At 42.6% G+C, this 18,070-nt stretch overlaps 1 protein-coding gene across 2 annotated transcripts in view; it reads right to left on the bottom strand.

Annotated features, from left to right (window-relative positions):
- CRMP1 (collapsin response mediator protein 1) overlaps positions 1 to 18,070 on the bottom strand; it is a 51,491-nt gene that overhangs the window by 3,072 nt on the left and 30,349 nt on the right. For both annotated transcript variants that reach the window (XM_076335919.1, XM_076335920.1), the window contains exons 6-12: positions 17,554 to 17,634; positions 13,736 to 13,804; positions 11,550 to 11,670; positions 10,297 to 10,453; positions 5,658 to 5,799; positions 3,857 to 4,027; positions 2,447 to 2,626 (exon numbers count right to left, since the gene is read on the bottom strand). In XM_076335919.1, the coding sequence (XP_076192034.1) occupies positions 2,447 to 2,626; positions 3,857 to 4,027; positions 5,658 to 5,799; positions 10,297 to 10,453; positions 11,550 to 11,670; positions 13,736 to 13,804; positions 17,554 to 17,634 (921 nt within the window). The remainder of the gene's footprint in view (positions 1 to 2,446; positions 2,627 to 3,856; positions 4,028 to 5,657; positions 5,800 to 10,296; positions 10,454 to 11,549; positions 11,671 to 13,735; positions 13,805 to 17,553; positions 17,635 to 18,070) is intronic.

The raw sequence follows: 18,070 nt of genomic DNA, 5'->3' as shown, positions 1-18,070 counted from the left end.
TCTCATCAAAGCTGCAGTCTGCTTTATATATAAAGGAAATTATAACATTTCCTCCCTCCGTTTTTATATATATAAAAATTATAAGAGAGAGATCCTTATTAGGCTTCCTTCACAGTCAATGGGGAGAAATGGGATTCGAAAGAACAACAGGTCTGACCTAAGATGTTTATTTTAAGTAAGATCAGTCACCATCACCTCTTCTCTCTCCATTCAGAGGCTGTTCAGCAGGGTTGGTTCAGCTGCTGAATCCCACTTGGGTTGTTGCAAGACTGATACCCACTATACTGACTGCAGCAATTTCACTCCTACCTGTATTTCCTCTGCTCCTCCCCTTCAGATATCTCATTATCTTCATTAGAACTCATTGAAAAGTGGTGGCAATTTTTAAATTAAAATTTCAAAAGTTTCCACTTCTTGTCATCAACTAGAAAAGCAATTATACGCTAGACTGTGGCATGGGACCCATCTTTCATTATTTGTCAATAGAGTATCTGTCATTTGAGCTCTGATTTCAGTTTGAGGTCTCCAGATTTTATCCCTGTACAGTTCCTATAAGGAATATGAGAAAAGACAATCAAAACAGCCTCATTGGCCTTAAAATCACAGGAATCTAGGACATAATATTTTTAAAAAACAGTTCCAATTTTCAGGAAGAGCCTGAAGCCACTGAATCGCAGAGTCCAAAGCTCATCAAGATCAGAAATCTGTGGCTTACAAGATTATTGTTTCAGAGCCATTTCCCCAACAGGTTAACAGTGAAATTAAAATACCGTATAGGAAGGACACTATTCACAGGGCTTTGATCCAGCTCTTACAGAAATCAATGCATTTTCCTTGCTTTTGGTTACGGGGACATCAGGCTCAGAAGAGCCACCGTCTCACAGGCTGAGCCAAAACCAATGCCCAGAAGAGAGCAGCTCTCGATCACAGCAATGAATCCATCTTCCAGGGACCCACAAAGGCAGGAATTTATACTGTTATCCGTGCTCCAGGGATAAATTTATACTGCTATCCTGTGCCAGTTACAGCTTTGCAGCCCCTTGTTTGACATGTTTTTTCTATAATCCTTTGTCGTGCACTGACATATTCATATGGTGGCTGATATGACCATCATTGGGGTTTTCTAAATATTTCCAATCAATAAAATTCAATAGTGGGAAAAGAAATGCGGACATGAATCTGCTGTCCCTTCCTCTCAGCAGGCAGCAGAGGGAGCTGCAAAAGCAAAAATATTAGTCCCTTTCCTCATCCTTTTGTAGATCTTTCCTAAGTATCTAAAAATCAAAGGTCTTTCCCAAAATCCAGGCCCGCTTGCAAGACGCAGGTTACTTAGCACAGTTACTTTTGTGCAAACTCCTGGTATAAGACACCACTCTCTGATACTTGTTTTTAAAGTGTTGTTTTCAGTATTTAAATGACATCGTCACTAATTTATATAGCACTCCCACGTGCTAAACGCTTGAGAGGCGAGCGTGAAGAGAAGGCCCATGTCATCTAAGTGGATAATGTAAAAAAAGTGCAATACTGATTGGTATTTTGCAAAACTTTTGCAGGTGCATTTGATTTTTACAGTGCCTTTTCTCGTTAGAAGTGCAGACCTTTTGCATCCCACAGCTTGACAGAATTTGTATAACAAATGATGAAAGATAAAACACTATCAACCTGCTCGTAGTCTTAATTTCAGTTGCCGTCCTCACAGGCTATGATATGTGCTTGGTTGAAGAAAATATGAGTTTTAGTCCATTTGTCTTGTTACCTGTCCTCACACAGTGACTTTCTTGCTCAGTGGCAAGAAGCAATTTCCAAATAACCCTGAACGAACTAGTGCTAAGCCAATTGGTTTTCAACAGGGGAGCACTGATACAATTCAAAACCAGAAGTGACCCAGCCTTAATCTTGGTCATTTCCCAAGCTTTTTATTAAACACAAGAGAAAAGTTTTCTGAGCTGTGAATGCTGCTAATACTCAGCTCAGCAAATGTACCAACAACAGTTCAGAGATGCCAAATATAATGAAGTATCTCTGGCTTACATGCTTTTCTTCTCTGCGGTGTGGCAGTTCAGTATGCAAAGCTCAGTAACAATTTAAAATTCTGTTTTTCTTCCAGCTAACCCTCCTCCCAAAGAAGCTTTATCTTTTTCCTGAATTTTAACTAAAAGTAAATTCTATCACTATTCCACCTCCCTTCAAAAGCCTGCACAGCTGGACAGAAGGCAATTATGCCCAACTGGCAATTATATGCTCTACCCACTGAAGTTCACAGTGTTAATTATATTACATCAGTTCACACTTGCAGAGGAACCAGTTTTGTGGTCGTTTTTTAAACAAGTCATATATAGTCCATCTGATACGGACTCACATTTGCACAATAATAATAAAAACCATGTGCTACTGTGGTTCCGAGAGGGTATGGCTAGAAAGAAGATTAAATAATATCTGACATTACCTTATTCCTGATTTTGATGCGTTGGTAAAGATATTCAGGGAAAGGTTTGCGAGGGATGAAGCGGCCCATTCCCTTATTTACGTGCAGATTTCCGTCTTCAAACACAATCTTCCCTTGGCTTATGACCACAAGTGGGGCACCATGGCACTCCATTCCTTCAAAGATGTTGTACTCAACGGCCTGGGGATCAACCAACATATTCACCGCAAGTTCGGTACAAGATCTCTTTCAGTTCGTAACTTATAATCTGTATTTGTAGTCATATTTTTAGACAACTGCCATTAGGACACGTATAAAATTGTTTTGTCTGAAGGAAAAGCAATGCCTTACGATATGAGATGATTTAAAACAATCTCTCTGATCAGACTTTCCTGGATCAGACTTTTCCTTTCCATTGCCCACTTTCCATCAGGGCTTTATCTCATTTGTTTTTGAGGACTTTCCGTATTTATCCAAAGTCTCTAGAAGTGCGATAGCCTTAATAAGAAGGAAAACTGTGACTTGGCTGCCAGATACCCAGAGGACGTGGTCCCACCATGCGTGTGCTGTCCCTGTATAAGGGAACTTCAAAGGCACCAGCACACATATTTCTGTCTGGAAAAGGCCAGAAAGAACCAGGAGAGCCTGAATCTAAATGGGAATGACTGTCAAAGGCCAGGTGTTTATTACTTTCTTGAAAATACAGAGAGATCCCAAGACAGAGAAATAAAAACTGAATCACCTAAACTTACTTTTTAAAGGTTTCTAAAGGTTTATTCCTTTTTAATATAAGCCATATTACTGGATTTCCAGTAAAACGTTTGGAAGAATTCCTCAATATAAAAGACCAAAGCACCAAACAGTAAGATAACAACTTTGAAATACACAATACATAAGATAAAAGCTGTCACACCCAAAATCAAAGCAACTGTGAGTCACCGGTACTCTGCGCTAACGGCAAAGCTTTGGAATGAAATAGAAAATCCCAGCCGTGAAGCTGCTCAGAGCTGTATTATCAAAATATTTAATCATCTGTCATAATTTAGAATACTGTTGATTTAATCGTGCAATTTATAATATCAGGTGCTTTTCAGGTAAGCAGAAAAGTGAGATGGTTTTAAATTTATCATCACAGCTTTACTAACCTCAGCTGCAGACCTGATTCACACCTATTTACAGACCTGCCACAAGCATGCAAAAATAGTGCAATGGTGTATGCAGAGAGAAAAGAAATACTTCCTGCTCCCAGTGCTTCCAATGCAAAATTTCAATACTTTCATCTTCTGAGACATTTACCCATTTCAGAATAGGAGTAGGCAGTTACCCCACTCCTCTATATCCCATATATTTGGTGTTCACATGAATTACATCAACATTTGAAAAGCAACAGTGACATTTCTTTTTTCTTGCTGGTTTTCCTTTTCTCCTTACCGATTTATGGCTTTTAGCTGTTATGGTCTTCACCTTATCAGGGTCCCATATAATCACATCGGCGTCTGATCCTACAGCAATCCGTCCTTTTCTTGGATACAGATTAAAGATTTTGGCAGCATTGGTACTGGTGACAGCTACAAACTGGCTCTCGTCCATCTTACCTGTGGCCTAAAAACAACGTGACTTGAGCAAAATAAGCTTGTAAAATGGGAATTTACTATGTAGAGTGCCGAACGATCAGGGAGATACGGGGAGGCACGTGGTTCATACATATGGTGATGTTGCATGAAACACAGGTTTTATCAAGCAGGACTTTATACAAGGCACATTACTTGGGAGTTTCAAATAAGTGAATGTGTTATTCCTGGCACCCAAAGAGCAGCCAATAAAACCTTAATGCAGATGATCAGGTTGCTCAGTTATTTAAGATCCCTTTCTCTACACACTGATGCCTAAGTGTGTTTTGTTGCTAGCCCTAGCAATTTCCATTTAAATGTTTTAACGATTTTAAAACAGAGAAACTTACATGAGTATTATGAGAAAAGATCAAGATTCAGACTCTTTTAGAAACATTTCTTGCAAATTACGTCCATTCTACTATTAGTATTACCAAACCTATACATCTAAGTAATACGACCCCAATTATAAAGTCCTTGCCTGGAGAAATGTCACCACCAATTGAACTTTTTATACAGTCAGTGATGGCTTAATAGCAGCTGTACACAACAGCATTTTGATTTCTCAGTAGAGTATTTTGGGGTCTTCCCTGGCAATAAGCAAGAACAATGTTCCAAGGAAAAACAACAGTGCCAAACTTTTTAATATTAAATAAACACTTTTTTCCTGCCTGGTAAAACATAAGATCTGCAAAATACAAGCTACTCAGTGGTGCAGGACTGAATGTTACCACCTGTAAATCCCATGTTGCAGCCCTTGCTGCAGCTCCTTCCCTTCATGGGAATAATGAAAGGGAAGTATCACTGGCTGGCTGCACTTTGCCTGCTTCCCCGCTTTGCTCCTACACGGCAGATACCTGAAGCTGCTTCTGTGCTTGGAATCTCGATAGCGGTCCCTGAAGAAAGTGGTTATTAAACACAGTCTGGGAGAAGTGCTCATGAGAGCATTGTAAATACTACCACTTCCCAGTTTGCAATATGCATTCGAGCGCAATGCAATATAAGGTAATTGTGTGTGTGTGTGTGTGTGTGTGTTCATGGGTGTGTATGGACACACGGACAATGGAGGGAGAATTTCATTATATATTAGGATCCATGGAACCATCAAAAAATTGCTAACTTATACCGGCACCCCACCACAAAATATGCCAGTATGAATTACATGCAATGTTCTCCTTCAAAGCATTTTATCGTCTAGCCGCAGGCTCGGCTGCCATCCATTTGTAATTTCTCAAAAATGATGAGACACTTCCCAAATTCAAACAATCCATTCATCACATTTATATAGGGTCCACTTCAAAATCATTAAACTGCTCCAGATCCTGCATCTCTGAGAAGCATCCACTCTGACACAACTGGAAAATTGAGCGGTGGAGTCTGTGAAGCCTCAGGTCTAATAAAAAACGATAGTGTTGCAGTGTCAAAAGTGAAACACAGCCCTGAGTTTATAAAACTGGAGAAGGTTTTTGAAATAAACAATTCACCTCGTAGTAGCGCTCTCTCAGGGAACTCTCAGAAATATATTAGAAAGTCACTTAAGTACTGGCCAAGAGTCTCCTGGCTTTCATTATTCAGCCAACACTCAATTTCTTTTTAGTTCATAAAAGCAAGTAATTACTTACTACAGCCTTGTCCCAGACAACAGTCATTCTTTCCTCAATTCCATTGACCCCTTCAGGAATCATAGTGAAGTTGTCCTTTCCAATGGCTTTCTGGGCAGTGCTATACGGGCAGTGTCCACTTCCCGTCACCTGCAGGTCCCCACTGCGGAGTTAACACACAGAAGGTTTAGACCAGGCATCACCAAGGTTACCTTGGTCCCAGACTAGCTGTGAATGGACCTTTCAAGCCTACACACCAGAGGCATAGGCTGTAAATCATGTCAGCAGCCTTTACGTGTTGGCTACAGATCACTGAAGAGCAACAATGGCATTGGACAATCTCCACTTTCCCCCAGGAGCACCCTGAACTCCCAGATCACAACCCTCTCAGGTTTCAGGCTGCTTATCAACAGAGATCAGGCACAAGCCCACTAACCAGGACAAAGGATTACTCTAGGATTAAGGAAATGATCGGAAGCTTGTATGAAATGTCTGCCACTGAAGATAAATTAATTCGCAACCATGTTGAAAAATAATGGCAAATTTTACAATGCAAGTCATGAGCATCAAGCTTGTTTCCCTGCATTTCTCCCCTGCACATATTTTTCTTGCAATTCTTACACAAACATTTCTTGTCTGACCTTCCAAAGCAGAACATGAAAATAAAAAAGGAAAGTTTTTTATCAGGTAGTCTTCTAATGAAACAAAGAAAGGCATAGTGCAAGTCAAATATGTGCTCTGGATTTATCTAACTTAAAGGTCTTACACAGAAAAAAGCATGGAGTAAAACACAAAAAGAGCTACCAAATAATAATGCTGTCATTTAAGAAGTTGTTTCTTTAGCCTAGAGAAAATCTTTTTGCAGAGAGCAGAACTAGATCACAGCTGCTCTCGGGAATAAGGAGGAAGAACATAACCAATATGCAGAATTGTGCAAAAATAGAAAGACAAAAAAGAAGATAGGTTCTTCAATATCCACAGGAAACAGGTGATATTTTTAGGTCTTGATTAAGCTTACAGGAGTCAAGCACATTAAAACACACTACGATTTCTCTTCTATCACTCCAGAAGGACGATGTCCCCAAGAACCTGCCATCCTTTTCTTCAACCTATTATGTAAGTTCCAGCTCTGAAACATCTGAATGATTCTGGTCCACAAATTCAGATTCCAGCAAGCTAACAAATAGCCACGTACAGAGGAAAGAAGTGTCACACATCAGTAATTCTAATGCCATTTTCTGGGCTGCCAGCCCCAATGATTGCTGACAGTCAGAGAAGAACCTTTGGCCTCTTTTCTGGTTCTTCACCATGCTCACATCCATCCGTCCATTTTTTAGCAGAAGCCAAACCCATGTATTTAATAGTGAAAAGGCAGCTATGTTTTAGCTATTCCTGATTATTAATGACTGTCTGGTGTTACTCCATAGGATTAAACAAAATCTACCAGTTAAACATTCATTTATTCTAACACAACAATAAAGTCAGAAGATTGCAATGCCATTTCTTCCTTTTTGTTGCTCTTCTGTCAGCTAAGTTTCTTGTGGCTTACCCTCTCTCTCTTTTCTGCACTCTGATGAATACAACCATGAAAACATGAATGTCACAGCCAGGCCCATTTCCCTGAGGTTATGTTGCGCTTCTTACACCAGGCTATTAATTCCTACACCTGAAAGATGAAAAGGAGTTGCTTCCTCTGAACTCCGTTTTCCTTCTCCTCTGACATTTAATGACATTTAATGACATGCACTGCACTCCCCTGCCTAGTCAACAGAAGACTTCTGCAGCTGAAGCATGCAGCTCAAGAGCCACCTAACACCTCCGGGTTAACCACACGGGCACTCCTACTGTCTAGATATATTCCACTGTCAAATTGGGGATGAGCATCAGATCAGCTGACAAAATGACAGACAAGAAGGGATCACCATGGAAAACATCTCCAAAAGAGGGAGTGGTGGGAATTAACAGTGGACATATGTGTATCTTTAAATGCCACATCAATACCTTGTCGTCTTATTCTTCACCATAAACAAGGCTTTTCACGGCAGATTACGTATTCCATGAAGCACCAAGATCTCACATCTCTAGTTCAGAAGAGATGGCATATCACAGCGTCAATAACACAGCAGTGCACCATGGAAGATGAAAGCTACCTCAGGTGCATGGCCCATAGATGAAACAAGGACCAAATCTCATGAGGCAAATCCAATCTGTAAACCCCATGAGACGTGCTAGATTTTTACACATTCAACTTTTCAAAGTGAAAAATCAACACTTTCTGTGGAAAACAGCACAAGCAGTATGCTGCGTGCTTGCAGAGGAAGAATGTTGTAAGGATTTTTTAATCAATGTAAAATATTGGTCTCCTGATGAACAGTGCAATAGAAAAGTGAGATACTGTCTTTACCATCATCCTTGCATAAAATTCCCCACAAATGCACAGAAGACTGATAAAATATACAGTTCTTTTTTCAGTTTCACAGTATAGATTTAAAGTATTAAAACTGAAAGCTGGCTAAGCTGCTGTCATTTAAGATCTAGGACTTTAAGCCACTAGAAAAAAAAAAGCCATTTTTGCATGTTTGGAGGATAATGAAAACTTCTGTGACTCCTCAGTTTGTCTTTCTGATGTTAGTGTTAAAAAAAGTCATTATTTGGATTCCAGTTCTAAAAATTCTCTTGCTATTTTAGCTAATCTGTTTTGATCCACATACTATTATTTTGGGACTCTCTTCTAGAAAACACATAGCCACGCCGGATAGAGTAAAGAGCCAAACATTTTGATACACATTCACATGTGCTGGCTAAGAGCCTTACCCTCACACAATGAGGTTCACTCTTTATAGTGCTAACAGTGCCCGATCAGACCAGAAAAGTCATTTTTCTTCCTTGTTTTAAGGAACAGAAAGCTCAATTATGGAAAATCATTTCTGCCACCAGACCATCACAACAGAACAAATTCCTGCGTATTCTTACCAGAAACGCATGTAACTCAGAGCTCAACTGTGCATTCATGGATAGTGCTATGAATGCAGCATCGTTAAGGCAGCTGAGTTAAAACCCGGGTTTGGGGGACTGCACAGCCTGACCCGCCGTGTACAAGGAGAGATGTGCGCACCGCAGCAGCGGCACTGATTGATGGCAACTTCCCTTCACACATATGTCCCCATCCACCTAAAGGGCAGCTCTGCCCAAGCCTGAATTACACATGCAGGGCCTTGTATTACCAACCACGCTGGCACTGCCTGCCATACAGCCTGCCAGTTAGTCATGTGGAAAACTAACCTCAGGGGGAAATGTTTTCTGAAGAGCAATGGGTCACTTTTAGGGTTGAAATTCTACTGCTCTGTCTAAAGCATTGGAAACCCTAGAAAGCGTAGGCAGCAGGTGAGATGAGTGCCACCACATGGCGTTAAATAAGGTTTTGAATGGTAAGCTGGGTTCCTCACTCCAGCACTAGCAATCTGTCCTGGTGGGACTTCAGCTGTGAATGTCCCTATCATTTCAAAGCAGATGATCTTTTGCTTAAGCTAAAGAAGACCCACAGCTGGATACAGGCAGGAAATACTTTCAGGGATAAGTTTACGGTCTGGGTTGCTGGCAAGGCATTGCTGATGTCTTCTTTTCTATATGAGAAAGACACTTCTCCCTCTGCTGTCCACATTCCTTTCATCTCTCTAGTGATAACCCTCTCCCTACCAACCTGAAGAGAGTCGGCCCATACCCCTATCCTGTCAAGTGACGGCCTCCAGTCACCAGCCTGTCTCCACCTGAGTCCCTGGCAGTCTCCTTTGTAATCCACTCTGGTCTCTTTCTCCTGCCTGACATACCTTCTCTATATGTACCACTTATCTTTGCCGACTTACAGCTTGAGGACCCTGGAACCTATAAAGACACAAGGCAAGCTAAAAGTAAAAACACGGCTGCAAGAACTAAACACAAGTAAACTTCTATGATTTTGGTCCGTCCCAGATGAAGGCAAACTACCAAGTCAGAAGTTTGCAATACACAGGGGTTAAAACCACTGAACTCTGCTACAAACACTTAGAGTTTAGTTTAGGACAGCCTAATTCTCAAAAGTGCTCACAGCTTACAGCCCTGCTCCAGCTTTGGCAAAAATTGCACCAGGAAGGTTTTCTCGGTTCCAGGTATCTCTGCATTCAGGGACAACGCCGATTTCAGGAGCTGTGCTTGCCAGATATGACCGGGGGCTTAAAACTGAGTCTATTCTCACAGATGGGGATCTATCCAGCAGGCTGTTGCTTATGCTGGATGGTGAGGATGCCATCCAATCATATATTAACAATTTGGCTGGAGAAAACAGAGAACTAGGGAGAAAACCCATTTGAAGTCCTGGGCTAAAGACTATCTAGCTGTACAACTAGGAATCACTTGAAAAGCAGAAAGAAAAAGAACTCATTCCTGAAGAACCAGCAGTTACTTCTCTAACAGGCTAACCAGGAGCTGGAGAGTCCATGCCTGCTCACCTGACTGACAGCCTAAACACAGGGATATAACCATCCCTGGTTTTCTATGGGCCCTTCTCTGCTGTTTCGTGTATGAGACTAGTCTAAAGGAAACTGAGCTGATCCCTAGATGCTCCATCCCATGTGGTTTTTGCACTTGCCTGACCATCAGCCTGTAAAAAAAATGAAGGTCTTACCAAGCCAAGAGCGAATTTAAGTGATCTGGAGTGGTAGGATCAGGGCTCAGAGGTGGCGAGGTCACAAAAGCTGCAGCCTTGGCCCAGTTTTTGCTCCAGTAATGTGTCCCATCTGTCCCCAAGCTGGCAGTGATCGGCTCTCCAAAAACAAGGGGACCTTGGGGAAAGCAAAGATATACAGGAACTGATTACAATCCACCCTCTCTTCAGCACATTATACTGCTTGCTGCATGCAGCCATGTATAATTTACGCATTGTTACATGGCCAGCGTAGCTCCCAGAGAATTAAGCAGTCCTGGCTTTGTCCGTTTGATAAAAAATTAATCAGGAGGCTCTCTGAGCTACACATGCTTTTGATCAGCATATTTACAAAGCTCCCTTTCTAATCCAGAAGGAGACAATTCAGATCTGGTTTTAATTTGTACTGTTTTAATCACAGCCATGTTCTCTACGTTGCTCTGCTTCGGAGTGCATTTAGGTGGAGGATGGGCTCCAGCAGACAGATGCCTTTTTACTACTCCCAGGTTGGGCACAGCATCAGCAGATACAGCATATGGTCCCCAGCACCATACTCCAAGTCTCCAAGAATACAGATATCAAGACGATATTTTGCTCTTTGGCTTTTCCATATTGCTCACACGCTTTGTAGCATCAACCAGCAGAACAATCCTGACTTGCAAATGCAGCTTTGAAAGTGGCTGCCACCAGGCTCACAAGTCCCTTTTGGGTGCTTTGTAACCTGGATCCCTCCACGGCCCCAGCAAGCAGTGTCAACCCGCAGATGTCCCCAGTGCACATCTGACAGGGTCAGCCTCCAGCAGCGAGCCCAGGAGCAAGCACCAGGCATCTCTAACAGCAGGCTCACCGCCCAAGCCACCCCTCAGAGGGTAATACCCTGAAATACCCCCAAAAGGCACAGATGATGTGCTAGACCCTGTTAGGAAGAAAATATCTCCCTCCCATGAACAGAGATCCAGCAGTCTAAGGGAAAGGTAAAAGGGAAGACAGGATAAAGAAGAGTTACAACACAATCTTCAAGGGGACAATTTGTGGGGACAGTTTCTCAATCGAAAAATGTAGAAGGATTTCCCTTCATCTTTCCCAGCCATAAATATTTAGGGTCTGTGATGGCGTTACCATTCTTTGGTAACTGCTCCCTAGATCTTGTGATTTGGGTCAAGATGTACAGGTTTTTCCACTGAGCTTCTATTCAACAAAAAAGCGAGTTTGTGGGAGAAAAGGAAGTCTCTTACCTTTCTTTCTGGCCAGTGCAATGATATCAGCCGCACTCTTGCTCATCACCTTGGTGATGTACACTGGGCAGTTTATTCGACTGGCAATGGTGATGGCACGGAAAACTGCTTCTGCTTCAAGCTGAGGAAAACAAGGAGGAAAAAGTTAACTGCAAAAGCAGACTGAAGAAAAAATGAACTGGAGGACTGAGCCATATTTCTCACTGTTTAGCAACAACTCTTCAGGGGTTGATTCTGCTTTTTCCATAGAGAAAGACACAGTGCTGGGAAACAGGGAGCTAACCCAACCTCAGTCACTTCGCGTTAGGAGTAACCTCAGCCAGGCTGTACTCGCTAATGGGGGGTACAGCTGCCCCAGCACAAATACAGCTCCCTGGCTCCCTGCACCCCAGGAAAGGTCACGTCCAAGCAGCTGATGGGTCTCCTCCTTACCTCCCTCCCACCTTTCTGCTTCAGACTTCTACCCTGCAGTTGGAAGGAGAACGAAGCAAGGAAACATTGCCCTAGCTCGGAGACAACCTCCGAGCTGTCCCTGGCAGCTTACCCTATGCAATCTTTACATAAGGATAAGATAACAGTGAATGTAAAGTATTCTCAAACAGCAGCTTCAGCACTATGGACTGAATTTAGCCCATAATCCATAAAAGCCTTTGAAGCATCGCCCAGTATGTCCCCTCTGTCAGCAAGCGTAAGGGCAATCTCCTCCCAGGGAGCCATCTGGGACGTAGGCACACGAAACAGTCATCTTCAGACAGAGCAGCAGTGTTTTCCAGGGGCTCTGGAGACTCCTTTTCCCACTCATCAGTTTTATACCTCCTTCCCAGATGGACTCACAGTATCGGCATTTAATACCTAAAACTCCTAAAAGTCCATTTCAGTGACTGAAAATACTGACTCGTTGGTGCAGAAATTTCTCTCCAAGAGTTGTGCTAGAAAAGTTGAGCAATTTAGCCTTCCAAAACCACATGGCTTAATTCTTCACAGTTTTGTAAAATATTTTTTTCTTAAATCAGACTGTCGCTTCAGGTTTTCCTAGGACTTTAATCACAACATTTGCTCTGGAAGCCCCAAACGCACCTGCAGAAGACCAGGGAAGGAGGCAGGACCTCTGTACCTCAGCGCTGGGGCTGAGATGGTCAAATGCACAGTCAGAAAGACGCAATATTCCTTTCTGGAAACTGCAAATGCAGATTTTCCTTAGGCCCTTGTTCTCATTAAAAGGAAATGACTCCATTCTTTTAGAATAATTTAGGTGGAAGTTAAACAGCAAAATGAAAAAGTACATAAACAGTTCAATAGAAGAATGTGACCGATTAAGCTGATTCCTTTGCCTTGGGGAGAGGTTATACAAAGATCTGCAAACCACAACAATCTCTTCAAGTTTAGCCTCAAATCCCCAGGGCCTTGTCTCTTTAGTCTTCAAGGAAAACAGTCACCTCCCACTACCGCCCTCCATCATCCCATTAACGGTCTGAACTGTGTACATTAAGGGACATCCACGTCTCCACCTTTTCCTTATCATTAAAGAAACGCTTTCCATATGCCTGAGACGATCCTTGCCAGATCTTTTATTAGAAGAGAGTTGCATAAGCTGAGCTGCCTGGCAGCATCTTTCCATTCTCACATATTTGCATTTCTACAGCCTGCATTTCTACTACAAATGTATCTGCCGGCATAAACGTACATTTATATGTGGGCATATGCACATGCATGGTATATACATATATATATGCATGTATATACATACACATGCATCTTATAGGAGGTTTTCAGCCAAAGCATTTTAATGAATGCAGTTACTCCAAAGCCTAACCCACAAGCTGCACTGCTGATTTTTACCCTGATAAGCCCATACTTTTGTCGTCATGAATCAAATCATAAGGGTCACACTCAAAAATACATGCACGCCCGTGCCCGGGGCAGCAGGGGCTGTGACTCCTGAGTGTACAAGGACCGAGGGAACGCACCTGCTGCAGCAGCAAAAGAGTATTTCAGGCTAACAAACAGGCTGAAGGGGACCTGGACTTTTCAAGGCTTTGAATAATACTGGAAGAGGCCGTGGGAGAAGCAGACTGTTGCCCTTCCCCACGCATCCATCTATCATCTGCACATACAGAAGCCAAGCTCCGATACCACATGCTCGACAACATATTTCCATGAACGACAAAATGAGTGAAGTCTCTTACCTCCTCGGGCCTGCTCAGGGCATGTCCCTCGGGTCCGGTGATTCCCATCTCCAGGATACGCTTTTGTTCCTACAACACAAGAGGTAAATGCTGACAACCGCTCCAGGATGAGACCCTTGCACCAGGCATCCTCTGGCAGATTAACAGCCATATTGTCTGACTGCCCCTTTTTTGTCTGTGTAAATGCAGCTGCATAAGCCTGCTGCCAGGGGAGGAGGACTGAAAACACTGGCTATAAACTGGTCCCATGCCACGCCGGCATCTGCTCCACTCAGCCAGCGCAGATTTCAGGGGAAGGTTTGTCGCTGCAGTGCGATAGAGCATATTTGTGCCTCGAGCCATTGGGCTGCACCATCGGAAATCTCCTCTGCTCTCTAGACACCAACCCAGGGAACAGGTTTCAATCAATATACTAAATAGTAATTATGGATATTTCCAGCCCGCGATTCTTTCTTCACTCGCACAAGTTCCTCTCTGGCTGCAATCCATGAAGCGCTGTTATCTTTGTTAAACTTTCAGCATTGCTGACACTTCACCAGATAAAGTCTTGCCTTTGGCATCCAGTTTTCCTTAACACTTTTTCCCTACAGAGTGAATCACTAAAATTATGTTTTCACGAAAGCAAAACAGTGCCCTCCAGTTGTGAGGGGACTGTGCCCACACCAAAAAGCCCATCTTAGGACCAATGGGGGTTTGTCAGAAAAAAATCTGTGCCTATCAAGCTTCACAGCAGTGAGATAATTTTTTAAAAATAGACGAAAAGCTTCACCTATCTTTTAATTTAAGGTCAAGCAGTAGTATTGGAATAAATTTTCCTTTTTGTAGAAAATGGTGGTCAACCACTTCTGATCTGAGGTTGATCCAGGTCTGCCAGCAGAGCAGAAGTGGGACCAGAACTGTTGACGTACCTCCAACCCTGGCCTGCCCTGCTCACAGGTCTTAATGAGCCAAGTTCAACACATGTAATGACTCTGTGATACAGACAAATGTCCCCTAGAGACCAGGATGAAGTTACCGAACATACTTTACTGTGTCATCTAATAAATATTTGATCCCAGGTCCCCGAGGGTGAAAAGCGCACGTTACCAATATACTGCGGCAAAACCTGAGCAAGTTAATATTCACATATACTTTTGCCTTTGCTGCAATCAATCAAGGCTGAAGAGGCATTAATAGGAATGTATTAATCTGACTCTGTAATTACGATTATTTTGGTTAGAAAATCATAACGTTTCATAGGTATTCTTAAAAATAGCTGTTCTACATCATTAATGCAACAGCTCTGAATAGTGCCAGTTAAAGATTTCAGATAATTAAAATACAACAAAAAATAAAGTTGCAACCATATAACACAAAAAATAGCAAGATGGCAAAGAACGGAACACAAAGGATAGCTTTGCATCTTGAAGGAAGTCATAAAATCAGATCATATGATAAAATTACCCACTGTAAGAGGATTTGATAGTGCTAGTAAGATAGAATATTTGTTTGATAAGATCAAATTTGGATTTTCACACAGAATAGTCCTGCAAAACCTCCCTGCAGGCAGCTTTCTTTTCACTGTCCAAATAATCCTTCTAAATAAAAGCATAAGGAAAGACTGATTTTATGAGACATGGCAATGGCAAAGAAATATGTTGATGTGTAACATAATTTACATTTCTTTACTACTTCCTCTTTACTTAATAATTTTTCTGTCCTGTATGTTCATATTCCATGGCTCTATATTAAAGCTGATCAAAGAAAAATGTAACTGAAATAGATTTGTATCAGAAATGCAATTCCACGAGTGCACCTTGATTTTAATGGGGAACATACCAAAACATCATGGCTGGCATTTGATTTGTTTCATTTTGCCATTCCTACAGTAATATTGACTTATTATGTTTCTTCTTCTTAATTTTCGTTCTACTGGATATTTTATACTGTAGTAAAACTATAAATTATATATTTTGGTAGTTTTAAATCATGCTAATCTTCAGGGGGAATCATCTTTTTTTTCCTCTTGAATCCAAATGAGGGTTTTCACCTGGTTTCAGCGGGGGAAGGACACAACTGCACTGTATGTGCCTGTTGACTCCTCACTATTAGCTTTGACTCCTCACTATTAACTTTTGAGCCCAGTGGTTATTTTGGCCAAACTTGAAGGGAAAAGGGAAAGAAGGCTCTCAAAGGTGGTAAATTCCTACCAGGCAGATTAAGGACAGAATCCCACTGAAGGAAAAACAACAAAATAAATCCATGTGGACAAGAGCCCTTACACACTGCCCAACCACTCAAACATTCACTTGAGGTTCTCCCTTAACCATGAGACAAGGTGGCTTCCCTAGTCCAGATCTCAAAGACAACTCGTTTTTAGCTATTGTAATTTCCCTGTCAGCTCTGCAGCCTAGTCCTTAGCGGATAAACCAGCAGCTAAAGAGCTCAGCAGATAAATCAGTCAGCTCACTCGGAGCCTCATGGACCTCAGAGGGGCTCTACGCACGTACACGGGATCAGAAGAGTAATACATCTCTGTAACAGCCTGTCCTGGTTTCAGCAGGGATAGAGTTAATTTCCTTCCTAGTAGCTGGTACAGTGCTGTGTTTTGGATTTAGGATGAGAACAATGTTGATAACACACCGATGTTTTAGTTGTTGCTAGGTAATGCTTACACTAGCCAAGGACTTTTCAGCTTCCCATGCTCTACCAACTGAGAAGGCTGGAGGTGCACAAGAAGCTGGGAGGGGGCACAGCCAGGACAGCTGACCCAAACTGGCCAAAGGGATATTCCATACCATGTGAGGTCATGCTCAGCATATAAAGCTGGGGAAGAAGGAGGAAGGGGGGACATTCGGAGTGATGGTGTTTGTCTTCCCAAGTAACAGTTACGCGCGATGGAGCCCTGCTTTCCTGGAGATGGCTGAACACCTGCCTGCCCATGGGAAGGAGTGAATGAATTCCTTGTTTTGCTTTGCTTGCGTGCGCGGCTTTTGCTTTACCTATTAAACTGCCTTTATCTCAACTCACGAGTTTTCTCACTTTTCCCCTTCCAGTTCTCTCCCCCATCCCACTGGGGGGGAGTGAGAGAGCAGCTGTGTGGTGCTTAGTTGCCGGCTGAGGTTAAACCACGACACAGCCTTAAAAGATTAATCTGCCACAGATGTATAGAGTCATAACAATACTGACCCAAACCCAACCATTCTGCTTTATAGAAAGACCAGCAGGAGGTTTACTATCGACTGCTGTCCTTGGGATACCTCTGTTGCACAGGTCAGAGCTACAGCACACTCCAGTGTGAGGACAGTACCTACACAGGGGACCTGACCTGCAAAGAGTGCACTGGGGATCCAGGACATTTTAATGGAACATACTGAATTTGAGCCCAGTTTCCTGGTTCTGACAAGCATCTTCAAAGAGCATGACTTACACTTTAACACACATTTTTGAAATGTTTAGAAGATCACGGTGGTCTCTTATTCTCAACCTTCAGAGATCTCTGAAACAAGGCTTTACGTTGTTCTGCTTCACTTGCCTCTGCCAGATTCAGAAGAGCTCTTCTTGCTTCCTTCTGCCCCCCTCATCCAGTCTTCATCTGCTGCCTAGGCAAGGAGCTGTCTGGATCGCTGCTCTACCTCACAGATGCTCTGCCAAAGCAGGCAGAAGGGCCTCCATCCTCTCATCCCAGGGGTTACACCAGTGGTGTGTAGGGCATCAGGCCCAATTAAGGCACTTACCAGGTAGTTCCTTTTTTCCTACCCATACTCTGACTGGAGGGTTTTACTTCTCTCTTGTGTCTATCTTCTCACAAAGTGAAGCAAAAATGACAGTTCACTCACCTGAGCAATCAAGTCTCCATTTTCAGCATGAACCAGGATAACAGCCCCAAGGCTTTTTAGAAAGGTAAAGGCTTCATAAAGCTGCAGGTAGTACAAAGAAGGAAACACTGCTGAATAAGGAAAACACATTACTTAACACTCATACCTCTCTGTTCATCTCAGTTTTGCTCCTTCTATGCTGGTAATTATCTAGGCAAATAGCGAATTATCTCCCTTTTCCACTCCTGGCTTTCTACATAGAGTCAGAGCTTCACTGCTTGGTGTTGACTGACCCACCCCTTACACACCAGCCAGCCCCAGGAGAAGCCTCAGCCCTTCTGCACCGAGACAGGGTCAACAGTCCCGAGCGGGGTTGTATGTCCCTCGGACATAGTGCCTTCCCCAGCCTCTTGTACTGCAGGGCTACCTCTTCACACCCTCCCACACAAGCCTAAGTTTAGTGAGTAGTCTCTTTTCCATAGTTTTAGCAAATGTAAAATGGAAGTATTCCCATGGACTACAGACACTTTTAGTACAG

This window comes from Aptenodytes patagonicus, chromosome 4 (genome assembly GCF_965638725.1).
Source record: "Aptenodytes patagonicus chromosome 4, bAptPat1.pri.cur, whole genome shotgun sequence".
Lineage (NCBI taxonomy): Eukaryota > Metazoa > Chordata > Aves > Sphenisciformes > Spheniscidae > Aptenodytes > Aptenodytes patagonicus.
Note: the sequence above shows the minus strand (reverse complement) of the source record. Positions and strands in the feature narration are given on the sequence as shown.